Here is a 25145-nt window from a genome sequence, read left to right as displayed (position 1 = left end):
GTTGATGGCCTGAAGTTGCACCAGGGGAGATTCAGGTTGGGTATTAGGAACAATTTCTTCTCCAAAAGAGTGGTGATGAGCTGGCACAGGCTGCCTGGGGAGGTGGTGCAGTCACTGTCTGAGGTGTTCATGGAGCATGGAAATGTGGCACTGGGGGACGTGGTCAGTGGGCAATACTGGCGGTAGGTGAATGGTTGGACTAGACAATCTTAGAGGTCTATTCCAGCCCTAATGATTCTATGATTTAGCCTTTAAATGACCATTGTGGTGCTGGGGAAGTTAGATGAGAATTTCCCAAACGTAGTTGAAGTCCCCTGGGGTGGACATACCGAAAAAGTGTGCCTTCAGAAGCAGCAAAGCTAATGGAGCTGTGTTGTGAGCTTCCCAAAAGTTCTGGAAACTGAGGAGAAGGAGTCTGAATTTGAGCATCGGGAGGCAGTAGAAATTGGATGTTTGTTAGTGCATTTTCTCCCCTGTAAAATGGTGTAATACATGCCAAATGTTGCAGGGATGTTGTAAATATGAAAGTATTGCTTGTAAAATACTTATATATATGGCAATATTAGAAAAAAATCTTATGGGAAAATTAGAAAGTCAATGTTCACAACAGAAATGCTGAAGTTCTGAAGTCGCAGGGCTGTCCTGCTTCAGCACTTCCTAACATGTGGTTTTGGCCTTTCAGCCATGATATTCTTGTAATAGATGTTATATGAGTATGACATTTCCTAAACTATGTAATAAAAATTATGGTGAATTAAAGGGACTGGTCCCTGATGGATATAAAATATCCCATAAATAGTCGTAATATTACTGGGCCTGTTCTTTGGGATTTTTCTGAGACTGTATTGCTTTAGATATTCTTCTGCTGAAAGGTTATTATTAATGGACAAAAAGACACAACGCAAACATAAATTATCTAAATCCATTGTTTTTCTTCTAAAAACTTCTGTCTTGAGGTATTTCAAAGCACAAAAATTTCATCAGATTTTGGCTCAAAATCCAGCTTGCATTCTGAGCAAAAGAATCTCTAGTACAGCCTATCCATCACTCTGTTCACATAGGACAAACACATCTTCCGACACCGTATGCAAGCTATCATTTACACTTTGACTTGAGAAATACAATATTCATCAAAATAATCTTAGGTTCTCTTTGCAGCTCATCTGCTGTGTTCCAAGTTCCATTTTTGTCACAGGACAGCCTTTTGTTACCTTACAACTGTGAACTGGATTTCACTCTCAGTTACACTGATAAAGCTGTAGAAATACATTAAAAACAAAATAATTACTTTGGATTTGCAGTGTGCATAACACAAAGCTAAAAATTTGCACTCATGGCCCTTTAAAGCTCTAAGCCTTCTCAACCCAGTTATCAAGCCTTAATGGAAGTGATCTCTAAGCCTCCATAGTGAAGTATTATTAGCTCAACTCTTCCATTGAGGAAACATAAATTTTTGCTAAAAAAAAAACCCAAAACACAATGCCTCTAGTAGTATCTTGTATTAAAAGGTGGTTTTGTATCCATCCTGCTTTGCTTCTATCTTTGCCACTGAAAATCCTGGGTAGAAAATGTATTTGGGTTTCTCATTGAGAAACAGTAGTAAAAGCTAAATTTGGGGGTTTGCAATCTATTGGGAGTTCTCTTGGCCAGTATGTTAGCTGATGGTGCTGTTGGGAGATGGAATGGCCTGGGAAATTGCAGCCATTTGATTTTAGACTTAGTAGAATTTGGAGAGATTAAATAAATATGATAAAAGATTAGAAATGTCATATTATTGGATGCTCCAAGAGCTACATCTTGTTTCGTAGTCAAGATGAGAGTGGACAAGATGAGGGAAAGGTTCGAGCACCCTGCTTCAGTCAGAGCAAGAGAGCTTTCAGTGGGTAGATAGGAGTGGAACAAAATGCAGACTCCAGAAGGTAAAGATAGAGGAACTCAGAATGAGTGCCAGTCCTCAGAGCTGTGTACAGAAAGTTGTGAATGCTTCTCTGTCTCCTTGAGAAAGTTGGCTAAACATACCTGAAGTACGGGATAGTGTGGCTAGCAGTTGACCATCAGCCCGGATTGCAGACTCTCAATACCTCTGTCTCGTTGCTAAAAATTCCTCTTTGCTTTGGTAATTGGTGGAAATGATGAAACTTCATCATGATTACCACTTGTAGAAGAGCATTTTCAAGGTCTCCACGTCTGCTTGACCACTAAGAAATGCCCTATTGGCTGATAAGATGCTTATTTTCTAGCAAAAACACACCTTCCACATCTAATCCAGTTACACCTGAGCAGAAACCTTTCGAAGGCCTCTGCAGATGGATTACAGCAATTTTGCTGTGCCCTGTGTTTGTGTGACAGCAAGTGCCTGTGGATGACAGGTATAGAATAACACATTCCAGCCCAAGTAGGGGCAGAGATCTCATAGCTATGTGCTTCACGGCACTTGCAGTCCTTGTGATTGCCTTGTCATTCCATTGCTTTTGCTTTCCTTTCCTGCCCTCCTTCCTCTCCATTCCTGGTGTTATGAGGATAGCAAGAGCAGTCATCTCCATTTACCACAGGTTCTCTGTCCAGCCTTGTCATCTTTCCTGTTGCTCCGCAGCATAGTATTGTACACCTGGACTTAATAGTACTACCCCCGTTTTGGAGAGATATTAGAAATGTTCTGGGAGACTTAGCCTTCTCCTAATCATAGAAACAAGGTTGGAAAAGACCACTTGGATTGTTTAGTCCAACTGCCCACCTACCACCAATATTGCCCACTGATCACATCCCTCAGTGCCGCTTCTCCACAGTTGTTGAACACATCCAGGAACGGTGACCCCACCACCTCCCTGGGCAGCTTGTGCCACTCTTGCAGGAAAGAAATCGTTCCTGATAGCCAGCCTCCTCTGGAGCAACTGAAAGCCATCACTTCTCATCCTATCTTTGCTCTTCCATTAAGTTCCGCTTCTTGGCTGAGGGCCTGAGTTTCTGTATTTTAGTTTACACTGTGATCCACTTTAGTGAATAAGAGATAGAAAACTGAATGGAGACAAAAAAAAAAAAAAAAGCCTGCAACCATCTGTCCCTGTTACCCTTCTGCAGATAGACAGAATGAGGACTATAGCTCTAGGTGAGGTGTGCCATTCCTCATCACTTCCCCTAACCTACCATCTCTGGTGTGTCTGAGCTGCTGGATCTGCCACATGCCTCCTTCCTATGCCTGCTGCTCCATCTCTCCTCCCAGCATCAGAGGGACAGAGTTCCCCGACGGGAAGTGATTGCTTTGGAAACTCCCTGAACATCTGTGTCCAATCAGACCGCACATCTCCACACAGCAGAGCAGCGGCCCGCAGCCGAGCATCAGCAGTAGCAAGGAGCCTTGGCACAGGCTGCACTTCCGAGTGTGCAGCCCCAAAGGGGTTGCATCAGGGGAGCAGCCGGGATGGGCTCTGTGCTGGAGCTTGCCAGTGACAAGCTGCACAACAAAACCACAAGGCTCGAGATGGAGCTTGAAATTACAGAGTTTGGAGAGCCAAAACCACAAGGCTGCGAATTTCAGTAATTATAAGCCGGGAAAACAGTTTTTAGTTCTTTGTGAGGAGGGAAAATCCCAGGGTTTTGCCTACTGTGTAGGTAGAAATCTGAGAGCCATCTGCTGAGACTCTCCATCTCTCCCTTGAATTGTTTTAGAAATGAGACGGTGAACATGCCACAATGAGAGATCACCTGAGATGTCCTTCTGTAGGCAAAGGAGATTAGCACCAAAAAGTTACAGGGACGAAAACAGAATGAGCAGAAATTAACACTGAGAGGACAAAATAGAGCAATCTGAGATAGCTGAGGAAAGTGGCCAGAGAATCAGTCTGGATGAATGACAAGAGAAACAGCCACCAATGGTACTGAAGTGGGCAGGTTGTATTCCAGCTGCAACCAGCATCTGTATTTGTGTCACGCTTGCATTAAACTAATCAGCAGGAGGACAGGTTTGGTCCTAGCGGCTCACACAGCACTGGGAAAGCAAGCCTCTGTGGTATGTGTTGTTTAACTTTTCTGGACAGCTCAAGCAACAGTAAGGATGAAAATCTGAAGCCTTTCTAAGCTTTCTTTTTACTTCTTTAGCATTTTATGTGCAATGTAAACTCTCTTTAAAGCCCAAAACTTCTGTAGGCTCCCTTTCGAAGTTCGGATCCAAGCAAAAAGCAGGTTTTGTCCACTTTAAGTAGTTTGCAGCCCTTTCTTTTTTTTTTTTTTTTTTTTTTTAATAGTGTGCAAAATTTAAGCAATGCCATATTTAGCACTGCATGTGAAGCCTTAATTCAACATATAAATTTATTTTAGTTTCGGGGTCACACTCTATTTTTCCAGGGAGTGCCTTCTTAAGCCCACAGTAAGATGGTTTCATTGAGTGAGAAGCTATGCAAGATTTTTGTTTATGGTCTTCATTTCTGTGAGATGGCTAACATGCTCAAGTGGAATCTGCAATTTCTTTTTTTCTTCCCTGGAACTGGGAGACCTTTGCTTTACATGTGCCTTTCGGAAATTCCGAAGGTTTAATATTTATCCATTTTTAAATGAATTTTCACAAGGAGGCAAAACTCAGCTGAGGTACCAAATCCCTCAAATCCATTGGTTAAATGGATGTAGGACTTTATTAACATTTGTGAAGTTGGGTTTTTTCCCCTTCTTTTTTTTTTCTTGGAAAATGCTAGGATCACTGAACAACTGAAAATATGTTATATTGGAGAATGTTAGACCACTCTGACCTCAGGCATTCATGATAATTCAACTGTGATGAAAATAAATGAGTGCTAATTAGAATTTTTTTTCCATCTTGGGTCCTGAGAGCACTTTGCAATTGTCAAAATGTGAGCTTTAACTCTCGGGATTCTTGTTGTGGTCAGCAAAAGTGTATTGTGTTTGGGCAGCATTGAGATGGGATCAAAACAGACATTTGGCTGTGTTAGACTGTTGGTTTGGGTAAGAACGTGCATTCTGTCCTCAAGGAGAGGACTCGAATTTCCTCGTTGAGTTTGCTGAAATATTGCCTTTTTAAGGTAGGAAGCATCTCCCAAAAGTTTCATTCTTCAGGATCTGAAACTCAGTATTGGGAAAACATAAAGAACATACTGAGTTGTTTTTTCTCCTGCTCTGTCATCACAGCTTCCACAAGTCAAGATGGACCTTTATAAGCTCATGACTTAATTCACCAAAAACGCAATGAAAGGTAACAGATCTAAGATAAAGCAGGAAGCATGCAGCTCATACGCAGCACTGTGTGCTCGTTTTTAGCTCTTTGAAAGTTCTTAACAACATTTGTTTTCCAAGAGTGCATCCCCTTGTGGGCAGGTGGGACTGATCACAGCGTGTGCTGAAATGCTTAAGCCATTAATCAAACTAGCTGAAGTGCTATCAAGAGTGAAATTGTGGCACCAAAGTGGAGGTTAGCTACGCTGAAGCCCAGGCTGCTCTGTTTTCCTTGCACTTGTCATCCAGACTAGTTCAAGTGCATCTGCACATGATGCTGTCACCCCTCCAGGGTGTACTGTCCCACTGTAACCTTATACTGGTGCCTTGTGGCAGCGAGCAGTGACAGCAGGAACTGTTGCCAGAGGTGCATTTTTGTAATAATAGCAATCTGCTATTTTTTGTGTGTTGTTCTTTACTGATATTTTCTCTTTCCCTTTTTGTTACCAGAGCGCCTCTGATGGCTTTTGGAAGTCAGTGGCGACCCGTGTTCCCAGAGAACCTCATGAGATACGTATCCTGAATCCCTACTTCATCCAGGAGGCAGCTTTCAGCTTCATTGGACTGCCTTTCAACAACGGCCTGATGGGCAGAGGGGTAGGTATAAAAGAGAGCAAGCAAAACCAAAGAGGAGGATGAGAACAAGCAGCAGAGTTGGCTGCCATAACTCTTTTCCATTCGACTTCCTCTGTTGAACATTGAAGGGAAGGAACTTTGGCTCCATTGCCTGCAATGACTAATATCACTCATCCTGTACTCTAGGCTTATAGTACAAGAAGGTGAATGTTGGTTTATGAGGCCCATGGTAGGAAATTCTGATATCACAGTGACAGGTTTTAGTTACAGAAGCTTGCAATAGAAAACGATGTGGCGGTTTTATGTCCTAGTTACAAAACACCTTCATGATTCTTCTAGTATCCCTAGCCTCCAGCTTTTTAGAGTATTAGTGTGGAGCAGGGTTTTCTAGAGTTCTGATTCCTGGACATTGCGACTGTCCTCAGAGCCTGTTTAGACTTGCTCTATCTAATATACAACCATTAGAAAAAGCATTACTCGGGAAATTGCCCCTGTACACACGGTTTAGTTCTTGGTTGAGACCACACATTATGTTTAGGGGCCCGTTAGCATAGCTGACAGACCTGGCTGGGTGTCACTGAGGAACACGGTTAGTGGGCATGGTAGGGATGGGCTGGCAGTTGGACTGGGTGATCTCAGCGGTCTTTTCCAAAATTTATGGTTCTGTGATCATCCCAAATGTTCCCCTTAGCTAGGAACTAATGTATTGCACCTCTCTGCATTCTCCAGTACTGATCTTTAGAAGGATGTGGTCTTGATTTGTCTTACAGAAAATCAGGACTGATGCCTTAATGATGGACAGAAATCATCAGACCTTTGCCTTTATTTTCTGCAGATTTGGTTTTATTTTTAAACACGTTATTTTAATACACAAGTTATTACTTAAGCTGAGAGGAGAAGAGAGAAATCCGGAAATGAAAATGCTGTGAACTGAAGTTTATGAGGTTTTGATAGGTTGTTTAACACAGATCAGATTGGGAAATGAAGGCAGCTTAATTGAAACCTGATGTTTCACTTCATGAAAGTCTATTTGAGCATTAAAAAATAGTTTATGGAGCCCTAAGACAAGCAGTCTTTACCCCTGACCCCTGTTAGATTGTGTAAGTTGTAGTTTGCTCCTTGAGATGGGACAGAAAGAGCTCTGCAGGTGCAGAAACGTGTGGAGCTGAGACTTGAACATAGCCTGTGCTGTCTGGGCAAGGATGGTCTGACACAGCGATTCAGTGGGATGGGGCAGGTTGGTGCCTCCACGTCGAAATACATGGTGGTGTAATGGGCAGGCTGCACGCAGGGGGCTCAGGGCTGGGGATGCCTTTAGTAATCGAGACCAACATGAAATCCTCACAAAAGGCAGTAATATTCCACTCCTTTTTGGTTCTGATGCCTAAATAAACTTCAGTGTTCCTCCTGCACACCACATATGGTAACAATGTGCTGCCAATTAACTTTGTAATTTGGTGGCTTTTTCAGCAAGGTTGAGGAGAGCTAGTAAAATAGCTCAGGGCTGATCTCAAAGCGTTTTTCTCAGGATTCAATAAAGAGTGAATGTAGTAACAACCTCTGCTTTGATAATGTAATTTGGGCCAGATGGTTCTGGAGGACAGCAGTGGGGTGCAACTCAGATGTGCATTTAGATTGTACTTGTGGTATTGGTATGTGGCAGTCAGCAAGGAGCAAACCCAGTCACCCACAGTGAGCAGTGACTTTTCTCTGGGACCAGCAAAGCTTGTCAGGAGTTTCCTCAGCCCATTTACTGAAGTTTTCAGGAGAGAGATAGATATTTCCTACCATGCATGGGCTTCTATCCATTGGGATAAAATGATGATAAAGAAAAACTTCAGTTTAGGACTTTAGTAATGCCTGGGGAAAATTAAAGATGTGTCTGTCCCTGAAGCTGGTTTAATGCAAGAGAGGTGAGCTAGTCTCTTTGCTTACAAAATCCTCTTAATGAGCAGGCACGAGCTTGGCTGTCTAACTGAGCAGTGGGATATGTATGTGGTTTGTGTTTAGGTGAAAGTTCTCTGTATACAGGTCTTTGGGACATGAAACCAAACAGCACTGATACTGCAGCTAGTAATTCAGGCACATAATAACCTACATTACCCTGCTGACAGGTTACTGGAGGGCAAGTACGAACATCAGTTCAACTGTGCCTTTGCCTATTGCATGTAAAACAACAGCATGGCTGTTGCTGAGGTACTTTTTGCCCTGTATTGAGTAGTTCTTCTCACTCTGTAGTGCTTGGAGCCATTCAAGCAGTGACTTTCTGGCTGCTGAGGAAGCCTGGAAGTGTGTAGGTGGCTGACAGGGCATTTCAGGTGCACCCAACCTTCAACTTGCTGAAGGAGGAACCAGGAGCAGCACACCATTGTAAGCCCTTGTGCAGGATTGTTTTTGGGCACCCCACCTCTGCAGAGTGCTGATGCTGGAGCACACGTGTCATGCCCCAGGGCATCTCCTTGGGAGCCCTTTAGTCTGGTAGGCAGCTTTGCAGCTACTCTGGCTGGTCGTAAGACCCTTTCTTGTTACCAGCACAGGGTCGGAAGGCACATCTGCTGCTGTACTGGCTGGGCTGTGAACACTGCAGTGTTATCAGCCCACAAGCTACAGGGGAATGGGCACTCAGAAAAAGCATTTACAGGGTAGCAGGCAAATGCACACCTCAGCTACTTCTTAGTAAGTGCCCAACTGCATGCTCCTACACGTGATGGATGGAAAGTATCTGAAGGGAGTTCACTTTTCAATGAAAGAGTTGGCCACGAACTGCTATTTAGTGTGGGATGAAGCACATGTGTGGCCACCACAAAGCAGCAGCTAATGTAGGGAAGTCACACCCTTGCTTGCCCTCTGTTCAACTGCTGGGTCCTTGAGAAACACTGCATAGCATGGGAATCTGCTTTATGGCAAATGCTGAATCAGAGCTCATATGTTTAGGTTAGATGTGGTCAAAGGTGCTGGCTCAGGCTAAGTTACACAGGAGCTTAGCAATTAAATGGCTGAGCTGAACTGAAACCTGCTGGGCAGCATGTCACATCTCCAGGCTCGGGTCCCTGGCCCTTCTGTCCTACTCTGCTGCAAACTGCCAGCTCTGGAGGCTTCCCTCCAGCTCACAGCAAGGGGCAGATAGGGGCGGTGAAGGAAAAGTGCTGGAGATGCTCTGTGCTGTCTTTTGAAGCCCAGTATTGCAGCTGTCTCTGTGCATGGATAGAGGTAGCTATAGAAGCTCCTGTGACAGGGACCACTCTGCAGAACGACAGGCACTTGTCTTCACAGTAATGCTGAATTGCTTTTTATGGTATATTTCCAAACCTGCCAGCTAAGGGAATCAAAGAGTAGGTTTGGGGTTGTTCCTGTGCAAAAACAAATGAACAAACAGAAGATGTGGTCAATGTTCTGTGTATCATGGGGTGGCTCTTACAGTTTCACTCTTTTGTTTGTATTTTGTTTGTTTGTTTTTAAAGCTTTATTGCTATTAAGTGATCAGGTCTACAACTGATAAAAACAAGGTATGAATTTTTCCCAGATCAGTGGTTTTTCAAGTTTTCCCTCAAATAAATTAAAGTAGTAGTCAAACCAGTTTGAATATCTAGCTGCAGTGTTGTTTGGGGGATTTTTCCTTAGCAACATTTACCCTTTTTGTAAAAAAGTTAACAATTGGAGTTGTCTGAACAACCCAATATGCCTTACCCTGAGCTAAGTGAAATCCCATAAATAACTGGAATTCATTTAACATATTAGGGGAGTCAAATATTTCTAAAAACAGATTTACAGCAGTCATTTCCTTCCAGTGCAGAAGGCAGTGACACAGGAGTGACCCAGGCGTGGAATGAAAGTCAGCCGGAGACTTTTCACATGCACAGGCAGGGAGCAGTCACAGCCCCTGGATCTCCAGCACAGGGCCGTGAGGTGATGCTCGGTCTCCATGAAGCCCAAAGGAGGGCTGGTGTTTCTTATGCTCAGTGTTTTCTACAGACATGTAGGCTAACCATTTTTAAGCATGAACAGATTTGCAGGTATACTTCTTGGTTACTGCCAAGCCGCTTGGTTGGAAGCAGTGCTGCTTGGTGATAGAGGAGAATCTGGCGTGCACTGAGCAGGATTATAAACCCTGAGGGATGATGCTGGGATTTCATTCTTTTCCTCTTAGCAATGGCCTACAGTAGCAAGAAGCCTATTCTGTTATTTGAGAGAGGATTTTTTTTTCATAACTCAATGCAAGAGGTGTGGTGGTTGCTTTGGTATTTCTTTGGGGCACGGCACAAGGGTGTGTGTGCTGAGAGAGCACTGACGCACCGTGCAGGGCCTGGTAAGCCAGGTTTGGTGCACCATGTCCACGACGCCTAACTTCTTTTGGAGTGACCTGTCCCCCAGCCTGCCCCAAAGGTTGTATCTGCTTCATTGGATCCAGAGTAGAGCTTAGCAACAAACCAATCAATATGTCTGCAGACAGTCAGAAGAGATGTGTCCCGAGATCCTACAAGGCCTTCTCTTGCTTGTGCCAGCAGGACGTGGGGGAGCACTTCATTTCCAGCAGAAACTCAGCAAGCTGTTACGGGAGAAAACTGCTCTGTTTCTATTGTTCAAACCAACCCAGGACCAAAGCATTCTATTGACTTAGTAAAGACGTGTAGTTAACCATCAATCATGCTTTTACACCTCTCATACTGGCTCCTTTTTATTTTTCTCTTCTCCCAAAAGTCTCCATAATTCCCTAGTTACTGTTTAATCTGTCTGATGATCATTTGCTTTTTAATGCAAGCAAATGCCCAGTTTCGTGTATTTGCCCCATATGCATGTGTGCACACAGGTTTTGTACTCGTGCTCTCCTCTTAACAGGCACTGTTATCTGTGCCATTTGCTAAGGGGGGGCTGTGCCTCACTGCATTCACTGAATAGCAGAGGTGATAATTTTGGCAGAATTTTCTAGGTGGTCCTCGGTAGCCCTCAGGGATCTGACAGCAGGAGCAGCGCATGAAGCTGCATCTCAGCAGTGAGAGTGTGATGGACACAGATCCTGGCCCTCAAGGGGAATATGTGCACCAGGCTGTACCACCGTGACATTAACACAGATAAGGTGTAGCTTAATTAAAAGCTGCCATCAGTTTCTGAATGTGATTCTAGGGCAACACAAAATTATTTTGCTAAGGGCACAATTTGAACTTCTGATAGTGTACGACCCAGAGCAGATGGATTTGCTGCAGCTATGGTGGTTAGGAATTCTTTGGTATTTCAATCATTCTACAGAGGAGCAGGCAGTGCTGAGATACTGTGATGTTGGGAATTATTAAAGACTAGAAACAGATTAGAAAGTTATCTCCTGCGTTTCCGTAAAAGCCATTGGAGGATTTATACGTAGAATAAAGTGAAACAGGTATTTGGTGAGCAAAGGGAAAGTTCACTTTTGATTTGCGTTATCAGTTGCTCCCCAGGCAGAAATAAGACTATGCTTGAGAGAAAGTTGTGGTGGTTTGGCAGTTCTCCCATAAGGTTGGGTAGTATGATTAATTCTCTGTGGTTTGCAAGACTCACATTAGAAAGTCAGCTCTTGAACGTTAACTTGGCCAATAAAATTCCCTCCAGGCAAAGACCCTGCATGTCCGCAGAGCTGTACCGTGGGAATGGGCCCAGTGCAAGTGTGGGTGGTGTCAGCGCCGTCGTCTTCCCCAACAATGACCCTTTCTCAAAAAACATAACCGTTTCTTTGCTGTGTTTTGGACACTGTAACTACAGCTCAGCTCGGGGGAAACAGTTCTGTGGCACATCCACGTATCAGCTGATGCAATTCAAATGACATCTGAATGTCATCTCCTAAGTAAAACATAAAGCTGACAATATCTGCCTTTGAATTGCCAGGCCTGGGAAGGCAGGATATTCTTGTGCATTCTGAAATTCAGTGGACTTTTCTTATCCTTGCCCGTTCAGCTGTTTCCATTTTTTAAAAAAAACCTATCCTTGAGATTTTATGACCACCGGTGAATTAACAATTAACTGAAGCAACTAGAATAAACACAATATTGTTTGTGGTAGAAGCAGCCAGTATCGATTGATGTCAAACAGCAAAATGGCTCTGTCTTTTCTTCCTGACATCTAGAGCTGGCTCAGAAGCCAAGTCGTTCCAGTTCAGATCTGCACAGTTACAGTTGTACTGCAAATGTTTGGATTTAATGGTAGTTTATTTAGGCACGAGGGGTCATTGCATTTTTTGCACACTTGTCTTCAGATTAGTGTAATTTCAATGTACTGTAGTGCACACATAGGTTGCTCTCCCAGCTCTGCTCGTCTCAGTTAGGGTATGGATGGAGTTCTCTGCTTGGAAGACACCGGTCTCAGGACATGATCAGGCAATCAGATGTGAGCACGGGAGTGTGCTGCTTAAAGCTGGTTCCTTTGAGTTAGAGGGAGAAATTCAAAGCATGTCCGTCTCCAGAGTTCTGTGAATGTTGGGTGAAATGCAATGGCATTGCTCACTGGTACCAGGAAATCTCTGTTACTTGCAAGATGTAAGCTCATGTTTGGTTTTTGCATCTCAGCTGAGAGGCTGGCACCCCCAGTGACTGTCTGAGCATGTCCTCTGTGTTCGTGATACTTTTGATACGGTGGCGTTGGATGAATCTACAAGTGAAGATAAGATATGTGGGTGGATTTCTCAGCCTCTCCCTAGCCCCTGGGGTAAAGCTAACTCAGTGGATTGATCTGGTTAAAGGGGAGTTAGAAATGTCTGTGAGCTAGTGTTCAACACTGGAAACACTCATCCATCACCGCTGTCATGTTCATCTGTGCTTACAAGAGCAGCTGCAGCCATCCAGTGGCACTATAGGAGCAAGATGAAATGGGAACGGTTGAGGCTGGCATCTGCTCAGGGTGCTAGCAGCCCTCTTTGAATGGCTTCTGGCAGTCCAACCATTTACATTTGTCCCTCTTTGCTGGAGAGTCAGGTCTTGGAGTCCCAAACAAGAGCCACTGCTTTTGTGCTAGATGCTTTGCAGGAAGCTGACTAACACTGGATTTTCTTCGGAAGCTGGGAAGATATTGACTCTGCAGGCCGGCACTGAGCAACTTGTGTGCAGATGTAGCCAAACGTTCTATTCTGTATTTTGTGCCTAGTAGCAGTATCTTTTGAACAGAGACAATGAAAGGGAATCTTTGATAACACAAATGACAACCTGCTAACGGCTTCCATTCCTGCTTTCTCTCTTCTCAGAACATCCCCACCTTGGGAAGCGTAGCAATAACCATGGCGCTCCACAACTGTGATGAGGTGGCGGTCGCTGGGTTTGGCTATGACATGAGTTCACCCAATGCACCGCTGCACTACTATGAGAACATCAAGATGTCTGCCATCAAAGAGGTAGGAAGCTCCCATTAAGCACGTCTTCCTCCCAAGCCCACAACCACCTTTACTCCAGAGACCAACTGGGATGGTGATGTTGACTCACAGCTTTCCTGTGCGGGTCAAAAGACAGCTCCAGCCAGGCATTTGGCCATAAAATTCTAGACATTCTCCCAGGCACAGTGTGTGTTTAAAACAGTTATTTCTACTGGGAAAAGTTCTCTGGAATGTGTGTATAATGTGATTCCATCTTCTTTGCCCAGAGAGCTGTGGGTGCCCCATCCTTGAAGCTGCTCAAGGCTGGGTTGGGTTCGATCCTGGGCAGCCTGATCTGGTAGGTGGCAACCAGCCCATGATAAGGAGTTGGAATTAGATGATCTTTAATGTCTCCTCTAACCTAAGCCATTCTATTATTCTCAGAGTGGCAAGGAAATTTTTCTATAAATATTACGTCAGATAGGATGAAAGGGAGCAAATCTGCTCAGGGGTTAAGATGTGACCTGTTACAGCTTTGTGATCCATTGTATTGCTCTAATCCACAGGCTTCTTTTGCTAGATGATCCCTTGCTCAGCCCCTGTGAAATGTGGGGGAGGTGAGATCAGCTTGTGCTGGCTCTCAGCTGACTGAAGTAGCAGTTAGCTAGTGTAATCACGTGGAGGCTGCTTCTTAATGCCAGCTCTACCTTAGAAACACTTTCTGGTGCTGTCCTAGTGGAACAGAGGCTTGAGGAACAGAAGCTTGAATGTTGTTATAATACAGCAGTATTTCAAATATGACCATTTCATGTGCTGAATTAGGGCAAACTTTGGTACTGGCCTCAGCTCCTTTTATACTGGGAAAGTCTGCAGATTTTTTTGGTTGAGCCCAGTTGTTTCCAGCATACATGTTGCACAGGTCATTCTAAAATTGCTTCCTGGCCTTCAATGTCTCCTAGATAAGAGGAACTTTCTCAGTCTTACTCCACATTGTGCATTCAAGAAGGGGAAATGCTCAGAGGGAGGGAATGCTTGTGTTGTTCATTAGCAGTTGCTATGTCCAGGCACTTATATTTGTTCACCTCAACCACTGTGCCATTGATCCAGGTCAGAAGGGAAGCCTGGAAGTTGTATTTCTCTAATTCATGAGGCTGTACATGTCTTGGGGCTCTCACAGACTGCAGGCTGCACAACCTTAGGCTCACTGGGAGGAATTAGCAATCAGTGCCTAGTCAGCTTGAGAAAGTAGAAGATCATATCATTATAATAGCAGTGATGCTTTGGAACAATTTGAGTTTGAGAAAAGACTGTGAGGAGGTCCCCATATATATTAAGTGTGATCCTGAGGTATTTTCTGCACCTATAGAGGGAGCACGAAAATCTACCTTGCTCTATGGAATAAGCATAGATTTAATCTGTCTTGGCAAGTGTTCATTTATGGGATTTAAAGGGTACATCCAAAGAGGAGAATCGTGTTTAGTCAGTACATACAGAGATGGCATCTTGTGAAATCCCTGAGCCAGCAATATCTGAGGAATATCTTTGTTGCAGTAGTAGGAGAGGTATCATGTTGACTTGCCCAGATCTGATTCTTTGCTGGGCAATTTGCTTATGGCCATAGTAAGGAGGACTGTAAGGAGAGCCCTTGTGCCAAATTTCTCTTACCCAGTTGTTCTTGTATCTTAAGGAGGCTATTAAGTCCCACGGTCAGCTCTTGAATGTGGGGGCACTCACAGCCTGTGTCCTGTGCCAAGACTGTTTTGCAGCCTGGAAAGTGTCGCTGATGTCAGAGTGGGAGCTGACAAGGATGAAGTCTTGCTCTCTTTGCATGGCTTGGTGGGAAAAGGAGTTGGATGACATCTCTGCTCCTCTGCAAGGGAAGAGTTAAAATGCTCAAGGGCCTCACCTGGGAGCCACTGATGCAGTAACACACAACCAACAGCATACCAGAGGGAATGAGGGGGCTGCAGCACCCTGTGTTACTCTTAAACTCACCTGCCCCCTTGCTTCACAAGCAGACAGACGTCAGCAGGGAGCAGAAAAGCTCTTAGAGGGAAAAGTCAGGAAGCACCACTAAGAGGAGTCTGCAGTGAGAAAAAAAGCACAAGCTCTGCTGTGAGTGAGCTTCCCATTTCTCTGCCCCTTCCCTGCCATCCCCTGCAGCACTATCAGTTCCTGCTGATGTGAGTATGCATGGGACCCTGAGCCCTGTCACACATGTGCAAGCTGCTTGGATCTTTGATTCTTGAGGCCAGCACCCTGAGCAAGAAGCAGAAGCCAGTGGAAGACAAGACAGGAGGGAGTCACTCTTGAACACAGCATGTGGTCTCAGCACGGCACAGTGCAGTATGTGGGGGTGAACATGAGAAATGCAACCAGTAAGGTCTCCTAGAGAGACCAGCCTGTGCTGGGTTTGACTGGGCTCTGCTGTCTGGAAGCTGTCAGTCGTCGTGCCCTAGATGTTCTGTACGGAGGTGAGGGAGCGTTGAAAGGTTCTGCTGAAGTCTCACTAATTCAGATGTCAGCGGGTTTGTTTCTACAGCCGAGGCCGTTGATGAGAGCTCTGCAGGGCTGGTTCTAGGAGGAAGGTTCCTGTTCCACGTGAAGGCTGGTTATCTGATCTGTTTCTGCCCATCTAATCCTCACATGCTCGCCCACAGTCTCCTCTTATATTTCGCTGTCCTGGTACAAGAAAAGCCATCTGTTCCCAAGTATCAATAATTAATGCTCCTCCTGCCCCTGCCCCTCCCTATATGACAAATTGTTTGTGATATTGTGGAATGTGAAGAGCAGGAAGAAGATTGTATTTCTTTCTCTCCCATTTAATATTAATGGTAGCTGGTAATTGTTAGTCACCTGAGGGTGAAGTTGAAAGGTGAAGGGCATGACAGCTGAGTTGTCTTCTGCAGTTGTCCTCAGATAACTCACAAATGCAGATTTGCCCCACTCTAGATTGGACATGCTCTGCACGTTTTGCTCAGAGACAGCCCTGCGTGTGGTTTGCAAATCTGGAGGCTGACCTTGTTGGCACCTTGTGCCAAACCTCGCCATCAGTACAAGTGAAATGAGTCTGACCCAGAGCCAGGCTCCACCAAGGCGTTCATCTGGTCCATCTGCTCCTATACCCAAAGGCCCATCAGTCTCCATAACGTTTTTCTCAGTGTTACCTTTGGACCTCCAGAACTGTATCTAGGTCTGGTTCATCTCAGACTCTGGGGAAGCTGGAAGTGTTAAACAAAGGTGGAGATAGCAGGCGTTGTGGCTCACTGATGGACCAAATACCTACAGTTTCATGAGAAGAGGGCAGTCATGGCCCTGGATGGCTCCTGAAGCACAACCCCATCCCGCAACCCGACCGGCGGGCTCCTTCAGCCCCAGCTACTGAGCAGTATTCAGTGTTTGAGTCTCAGGAGCAGCTGCAGGGAAGCACTCCAGCTCCACCCTGAAACCATCACTGTCTTCACAGAAGAAATGTAAACAAAACAGCATGCTGGATCTGGAGATGCCACACGTGTGGCTTTGGAGATCCTCCCGGAAACATCCGTCCATCCCCATCCCTTGCCCAGTGCCCGCAGGGGATGGGTCCCATGGTGAGGTGTGTCACTGAGTTCTACTTGAAGCCCTCTTGACATCTCCCCGGACACCCCCCGAAACCCTGTGACTCATCTCTAAGGAATTTGTTCTGATTACATAAAAAAAGCCAGCAAAATGTGCTCGCTTGCTCACAGCTGGGCGGAGATGCCTCTCCCATGCCAAGTCTGAGGTGATAAAATCTCTGTGGAAATGAATGTGATTTTTCCTGTTGCTCTGTGGCGGGTTGCATTTCCAAGAGTCAGAACAGGCAGCCTGAATGTATGGTTTTGCTTAGTCTTTGCTTTCCCGGCTGGGGTGAAAGCCCTCCAGGTCCAGAACTGTGCTGTTATTGCTACTGCAGGAGGCAGCTGCCTCCAATTCTTCCCACATCTCAGACTCTGAAGCCTGAACGGTCGTTTCCTGCTCTGGAAGAAAGGAGAGATGCTAAAGTCCCATCTAAAGAACTTCCACAGGGTTTTATGAGCTGTGTGGGCCCACTGCTTTCCCATCTATTACTGGAAAACCACTATGTGAATTCTTGCACATTATTTTTCAGTTCTGATCCTGCCTTTTTCTTTCAACTTACAAAATGTGGAAGGTTTAAGCTTGTTATCTCCTTTCACTTCCTATTTTCCCTATTGCCAATAACTTGTAACAGCTTTCGACCCTTGTCTGCTTCCCTGGATGCTGTACAGAAGATGAGCGAGCCCTTGCCAAGGTGTATGCTCACTTGATTCTGTTCGTATGGTGATGAGCTGTCGAGCTGATTTTTTTATTTTTTTATCATTTACTGCATTTTAATTTCTTGCTCAGGTCCCCTGGTGCTTCCTGCCTTAGCGCTCCATAAAAGTATGTTTCTGTCGCAGGTCACTGTCTGTTAATGTAGGAGAAGTTTCAGATCCTCCTGGAGCATAAAGAAAAGTAACGTGGACATGGAGGTGAGGCAAGGAAGGAATCATTTTAGAAGGGAGCGAGCAGGAGGCTGTGTTAAATCAGCAGAACAAAGCTCCCAGAACCCCTCCTCTGCGAGCACTGCCCTGCACCCTGCAGCACACCCTGCCTTCCCCAGGCCCGGAGCCGGGATCTGCCCTTTTGTCGGCACAGATCCGTCGGTGGCTGCCCACTGCTGTCCCTCTCAGCGCGGTAGCAGATCAAGCAGCAGTGCCGCCGCTGCGGAGGTGGCAGTCCCTTTGATACAGCTGTGCCCGGCACCTCATGCCTTGCTGCCTGACCCAAGGGCAAGGCCACATGCCGCCTTTGATGGCTCCTTTCTGATGGCAGCAGGCTTCCCCTGTATTGTGGGATGCTGGAGGACACCTAACACTTCTCATTCAGTGTGTGCAAGGGCTGTCACGAGGCCCAGGGAGGTGGCCTGCAGCACGCAGTGACACACAGCTTTGTCTCTGTCTCTCCCCACCTCTCAGAATGATCCACAAACATCACGTTTGGAGCCTCAGCCCATAGAGACACAAACAATAGTGCTTTATTATCATCTGGGCTCTCTCTGTGAAGCTGTCTTTTGCATTTTAAATGAAGGAAAGTTGCTTGGGAGGGGGTGACAAGGCTGCTCCTGGCCTCCGAGCACCTAAAAGTTTGCGGTAGCCAACAAGAAGAACAAAACTCCTTTGAAAGCAGGGCAGATGTCTGGCCTAGTGATTTATAGACTGAAAACACAGCCATTCGAGCCCGGCTGATGAATTGCCATTGGAGTACAAGGAATGGTGCGCACTGAAATGGAGGTCAGCTCTGGAGGGGGAGGTTAGAGGCTGGGGCAGGGGGACCTCTGAAAAGGCACCGCTTTTTCTTGGGGCCCACAGTGATGACTGATGAGGTTTATACATTTTTGTCTTTGTTTAGAAGCCACCTGTTTGACAGCGTTTCGGCGGAACGAAGGCCTCATGTGCCGTTCGTGTGCGTAAGGGCTGTGTCTGTGCAATAGAAGTCTAGAAGAGATTGGTGGGATAGCAGTCACTGCTGCAGCACAGGTACTGCACTGTTAGGTGGGACAAAATATGGTGATGCCTTTGGGGCATCACTGAGCCCTAACGGCAGGGAAGAGAAGATTGTGGCATGGATAAAAGCAGAACTAAGTTGTGATGAAGAGAAAGACAATGAAAGATCTACAGGAGTGTGTTGGAGCACGGCTGCTGACCCCAGCATTGAACGCAGCCCTCTGTGATGGGTAATGTCACACAGGTACACCAAAGCCAGCATGTTTGCCAGAGGGAGCCCAGGTATCCCCAGATTTCATAGTGCTGCTTCTGTCACCAACCACAAGGGGACAAGAAGAGCTGATATCCTTCCAGAGCTGATTTTAGCAAGCATGCAGAGAGCCATTGGAAATAACCCTTGATCAACACCATCACTGTGAAATTAAATGGAAAGGCAAGAGTGGATGCATCAAGCAGCTCAACAATTCCTTGTAGAGGGGATTTGAAATTTTCCTTTCCTTTTCCTTTTCCTCTTTTCTCTTTTCTCTCTCCTCTCTCCTCTTTCCTTTTCTCCAAAGTGCAAAAATTGTGATTCATGTTTGTAACAAAGAGAGAATTGATAGGAAAAGGTTTGAGATGAAACTTGGTAAGTTGCTTTGGAGTGGGGTTGGAGGAGCAAGAGAAAGCATGAGGAAGAGAGAAGACTTCAGCTTATTGGACAGAAAGGACAGCAATAAAATGGAAACTAGCCAAAATCAGGCTGAATTAGGTCATGCAAAGGAAAACGATATGGAAACAAGGAAAGAATTATGAAGGCTGTGGCATCCAGGGAGGTGAAAGCAGCAGAAGGCACAGGGATTACAGAGCCTAAGCAGGAGCTGTGCAAATGAATGTGTTACCTCTCTAAAAGTGATGTGGTGAATGTTAGGGAAAGGGTGACTTGTGGTGAGAAGCTCATAGGGACAGAACGTGACTGGGTCAGTAGTGAAAGGCAGAAAGCTGGTGGAGGCAATGCTGTGGGTGAGGAAGCCTGGGGCATCTCCATTCCAGCACTGCATTGCTGAGCCAATTAAGCCACAAGTCCAGAGGAAAAGGTCTTTCTATCAGGTTACACGTGGTTCCACAGGATTAGATTATAGTGGACATAATACCTGTATTTCCTTTCTTTTTTGGGGGGATGGAAGTGAGGTGAGGGAAATTTCCCTGTCAGATTCAGACCTCTCAATCTGACCTCAGAGGTGCTATTCAGAACTTCAGAGCAGAGTTTGACTGAAAGAATAATTAAATCCCGAAAGCAAACACAACATGGATTTACCAAAGGAGGGTTACAAAAACTAATTTAATATCTTTATTTGATTAAAAAAAAATCATTCAAGGGACAGAGGAAGTGTAGTAGATCAGTCATCTGAAGTTCAGTTGAGCGTGTGAAACTGTGCCACGTGAGATATTATTAGTTAAGCTTGAGAAGCTACGGGTTGGTGCAACACCTGTATGTGAATAGTCCCTGTGAAGGAGAAAACAAAGAGCAGCACTCAATGGGAGGCTGGGAGTTCCCCCAGAGGAGGTCATGTGTAGTGTTTGCATTAATGGTTTTTGGCTCCGAAGGCAGTGGTGTGCGAGCGGAATTTATGATGATACAAAACCAGGTGTGGTGAACAGAAAGGGAATCAAAAGATCATCCAGGAAGACCACGGTTACCTGAAGAACAGGAACAAATGGGATGAAACCTGGGAGTATGAATGGAGGCTCATTCAGTGTGGGACAAGAACAGAGATTCTGGTTCTATTTGAGAAAGCATTATTTGGCAATGACACAACAGAGGAGGGAAGTACTTAGATAAGTACTAATAAGTGCCAGGACAATTCAGGATTGAGGCTATTGATGTAGAAAAAAGGCAGATGCAGCTCTGGGATGACTCAAGGAAGGGAATTCTAGAAAGAGTGAACTGCTTCTGTGTGCGTTTCAGGAATAAATGCTGCTGAGCTGCAGAAATACAGAGGATGTAACGAGTGAGAAACCTCTGCCTTTAGAATCTACTCTGTTCCTTGAGTGCATTCCTTGTCAACTTTACTCTCTCTTATTTAATCTTCCTGTATTTTGTGGTATTGCAACTTATTTGATAAGACGTACTCTGAAGCCCAGCCATTGCCACAGTTGTAATTGATTGCAGATGGTGACTTACCTTCCTGCTGAGGTGGTTTCTGAAATGTGTTCTTAATCTGAAAATACTCTCCTTGGCTTCATTGGAAAAGACAGAGGATGTTTTGGGCTTCCTCGTGGGATCATCACGAAAAAAAGCAGTGGTTCTGGTGCTGCTGTATTTCCATGTAGTCCTGAAAGGCAGCTTTAACTGATGACACATTTAGATCTAATGACTGTGAACAAACGATCATACATCAGTCCGAGTGCAGCCCCTGTGGAACAGACAGCCATAACGGGGCCATGTGCCCACAGAGCAGCTCTCCACCTGCTGCTGTCGCAACAGAAAAGAGCAAGCATCCACTAATCAGTGAAAGACCCAAAGCAAAGGAAATCCCAGCTGGTCCCCAAACAACAAGGGCTCTGGAGGTGCAGATTCACAGGGAAGTAGCTGGAGTTTGCTACTTGTGATGCTGAGGTATGGCTTCAGGAGTTAGGGCAAGAGCTCTGGGAATACAGGAATAGGAAATGAGTGCACATAGAAAGAGAGGGACAAAGCCATCAGAAGGGGCAGTGAGCATCTTGCCAGGGCAGCCCAAGCACAACTAGCATTCAAGGGCAGAAAAAAAAGGCTTAGTTGCAGCAATGCTATCAGGAATAAGCTGCTGTCATCGTGACCGCTTCATGTAATCCTCCTCCAGGTGTGGATTCTGCTGTGCTTAAAATGTCAAAACAAGCACTGCCAGTACTGTCCTGTCTGTGGAGTCACAGGTGATCAAAGCATTGCCTCTCCCTTACCACCCTGCTGCAGCTCAGGACATTGCATCAGCTGAAAGAAGACCAGGACAGCTTGAGCACCTTATCTTACCCAACAAGTGGTGGCAAATACTCGGTGTGATACAGAGAACTTCCCCTACAACAGCCCTAGTGTGGTCCTGGCCCCAAAGTAGACCTGTGCCTGTTGAGGGCTGGCTTTCATGGGACGTTGCTGGCAGCACCATGCTTGGGGTTCTTTGGACTTTGCTGCGCGCAGCATGGATGTGGAGCATGGTCTCTCTGCATCTGCAGCACTCAGTTCCCAGGCAGGTTTTGCAGTGCAATTTGTTGCCTTTCCCCATTCAGTGGTGATGGGAACAAGGTGCCTGCCTCTCACTGGCAGGTTTGAAAAATTTGCTCCAGATCTTTCTCCCCCCGCAGCCACTCACACTGGAATGCAGTCTCCTTCGCCTGATTAGCTCTGTCTGTCAGTGGGGTGAGTCCCTCTCCTGCAATCAGTAACCTGAGCTGGTGTTGAAGACATGCTGCATCCCTCCTTCCTGTGGTGCTGTTGGGTGCACAGCACTGCACTGTAAGCTCTGCGGGTGCTCTTTGCGGGGGACAGAAGCCCGTTCTCTGCCTCTGTGGTCATATGTTCAACCACAAGGCATTGCCACAGATATCAGCGATAGCCATGGATCAGGTGGGAGGTTGAATTTCCCTTACATGTGGCTTTCTGCTTGGAAACAGGCTTGTGGCCAGGGTACAGAGCAGCCCTAATGTTGCTGTGTACAAACCTCAAGCTGTGATCAGCTTGAGGTTTGTACGTCTGGCCAGCAGCCTGGTGTGCAGTGCAGGAGCCAGACCTGGCTGTGGTATAAAGCAGTGCAGTTGTATCACCCAAAGCTTTGTCACCCACCTCCCGTACTTACATTCCTGCTCTGCTTGTGCCTTTCACAGCAGTTTGCCTCCTCGCTTTGTGGCCTGAGCTGATGTTTGAAGTTTGCTCAGAAGTGGCTGCTGCTCCACTTTCCATGTATGTCACTGTGTAGCACAGGATGTACGGAGGTCATACTGGGTAAAACCATTGGCTTCTCCCCCTGTCTGATGAGAAAGAAAGACATGAGAGAGGGATGAGCCTGTGCCGACAGGAGCAGTTGGGCTCCTTGATGCTCCAGGTGGGCTCTGAACAAGCCCAGCCGGATGCAAGGGAAAGAGCACTCACTAAGCTGAGGATCTCACAGCACAACCCCTGTGCCAGCAGACAGCCACTTGCTGTGCATTGGCAGCAGCACACGCACACTTGGCTGCCTCTGCCAGTGCCGTGTGCTCGTAGCAAGGGGCTGTGCTGTCAGTGCAGGTGCTGCTGCATGGCAGGCACTGTGCACGAGCCCCCAGCTGACCAAGTGCCCTCTCTCTGCTGGTTGAAGCCGTTTCTAGGGAGTTCTCCTGGAGGGATTTTATCCCAGGTCTTACTTAGAGCCAGTAGTACCTGCTGCCCAGAGCACCGTGTTGGAGACGTGAATCCTTTCCCTGGCATTCTTGTCTCACAGGAAGATTTTGGGGAAAGTTGCTTTTCCCTGCTGTCTGTCTCCCCAGGGGACAAATTACTCACTGCTTTCATTAAGTGCTGTAACAGTACAAGCGCAGTGGGGTGGTGGCAAATGCTGTGATCACTGCTAAAGCCTGCTGCAGGGAATGCATCTGGGTGGGCTGCCAACAGCCATAGCGATCACTGCTCCGAAACGCCTGGCTGGGAGATGTGACCATTTCACCCTTCTCATTGTATTAGCGTAACCTTTAGCATGCAATTTCCTGTTGTTAGGGCTGGCGGAGGCAGGACAGGGGCTGCTGCCCTGCTGTAGAAATCCAATGCTGAGGAGCACACAACACCAGGAGAGAACTCCGTGAGATCAGGCATGTGACTAACAAATCTTTAACACTTCAGGATAAGCATCCTCCACACACAGATGGGTCTTAATGCTGTGCTGTTGGACACGTGTTGATATGTCTGCCCGAGGTGAAGGTACCTGAGGTGCCCAGATCTCACAATGTCAAAAAGGTTCACCCAACCCCTGCCTCAGATACGCAAGTCTGACTGCTGGCTTTATCTGCTTTTGGTCAGGGAAGGTCCTTGGACTGCAAGGATTCTTCTGTTGGCACCAGGGCCTGTCTCCTTGCCCTGCCCCAGCTGAAGCCTCCCACGATGTGAGGTGCGGAAGCACACATGGCTAGGATAGCTGGTGACCTCTGTCTTTCCCATTTCTTTCTAGTCCTGGACGCACAACATCCAACGGGAGAAGGAGTTCCTGAGGAAGCTGGTGAAAGCCCGAGTCATCACGGACCTGACCAGTGGGATCTGAGTGGCTGCAGCCCCTGCCTCAAAGGGAGGAGAGGAAGACGCACGCTGCGGCTCTGGAAGCAGGCACTGGCAGCCCCCCACAAGAATCCCACTTCCCTGGAGACACACAGAGATGCCCGGGTGCTCTGGGAAGGCCCTCTCGCATCGCCGGGCTGCAGGAGGGTTGCATCTGCTGCCTCCAGTTCTGGGTCTGGCAGGAGGCGGGCGAGGGGCTGAGTGGGCAGTTCTTGAACTCTGCATCACAGACGGATCTTCTGTGTCCAGAATTAAACAGGAAAGACTCAGGAGAGAGAAGAAAGGTTTGTGAGTAAAGCGATTTGTGCCAAATGGGAGGTGACGCTGCTCCGAGGCAGCAGTGCCTGAATGTACAAAGTATTATTTTTTAAAAGAAACTCTGCTGAAATCATCCTAGAATTACCAAGGTGCAAAGCAAAGTCTGCTTGTGCACAGCCCTGCGAAAAGCTCAGCCTCTCCACGCTCTATCTGCATTCTCACTGCCCTCAGACCTTTCGCCAGGAAAACAAATCCGTCCAAAACGTCAGTGTTGTTGGTGCTGCTATAATTTAAAGGGAGGTTGGCTTTCCCTCGTTCTCCATTTGGAGCTTCTCATTGGAGATGAGCACGGGTTTGTTTTTCTGCACTTTTACTCGCTTCCTATGTAGAAGCGGCAGCAGCAGCCACTCACTAGGCTGCGTTTTCCATAGCTGTTTGCTCTGCCCTGACACGGGAACTGGTGGCTCTCTGCCTGCAACAGACCCACCATCCTGCCCGTCACAGCACTGCGGAGTCCACCTCGTTGTGCTCAGGGCTGTCAGGTCCGTGCTTACTGTGCAGAGCCCTTGTGGAGTCCGAGCAGATTGGTGTCACCATTTCTGGACAGCATCCTGCTTTGTTTTTGTGGGGGAGATCAGTGGTTTGTTTTTTGGAAGGAGGTCAGATGCTGTGTGAGGATCTGAAGCTTTGCGTATGAAGAGCAGGCCACCGAAGATGTGTTATGTTCCGGACTCGATCATGTTCCCTATTTAAGTGACTTGTGACCTCAGCAATGATGGAGCTTGCTGGCAAGTGTGGGGGCCTGCTGGGAACCCTCGCCTTCTACTTGGCCCCAGCTCACTTCATGTTCAAGCTCCTCCTGTGCTGCTCAAGCACTGCTGCTCCTCCTGCTCTCAGGAGCATGTCCCTTCCTTTGCTGTCTTGGTCCCAAGATGCAGTATTTGCACATTTGATTTGGGTACGTATTTCAGAGGGGCTGGAATAAACTGAGCGCCGTGGCTGAGTGCAA

At 46.5% G+C, this 25145-nt stretch overlaps 1 protein-coding gene across 10 annotated transcripts in view; it reads left to right on the top strand.

Annotated features, from left to right (window-relative positions):
- Positions 1–25145, top strand: part of ST3GAL3 (ST3 beta-galactoside alpha-2,3-sialyltransferase 3) — a 142318-nt gene extending 117173 nt beyond the window's left edge. For 8 of the 10 annotated variants that reach the window (XM_052666134.1, XM_052666136.1, XM_052666140.1 and 5 more), the window contains 3 exons: positions 5671–5817; positions 12998–13144; positions 23775–25145. In XM_052666134.1, coding sequence (XP_052522094.1) covers positions 5671–5817; positions 12998–13144; positions 23775–23864 — 384 coding nt within the window. In that variant the 3' untranslated portion in view covers positions 23865–25145. The other 2 variants (XR_008202238.1, XM_052666138.1) reach the window with 2 other exon arrangements.

This window comes from Tympanuchus pallidicinctus, unplaced genomic scaffold (genome assembly GCF_026119805.1).
Source record: "Tympanuchus pallidicinctus isolate F22 unplaced genomic scaffold, pur_lepc_1.0 scaffold7, whole genome shotgun sequence".
In the NCBI taxonomy this organism is placed as follows: domain Eukaryota; kingdom Metazoa; phylum Chordata; class Aves; order Galliformes; family Phasianidae; genus Tympanuchus; species Tympanuchus pallidicinctus.
This window is presented reverse-complemented; position numbering and strand designations above follow the sequence as displayed.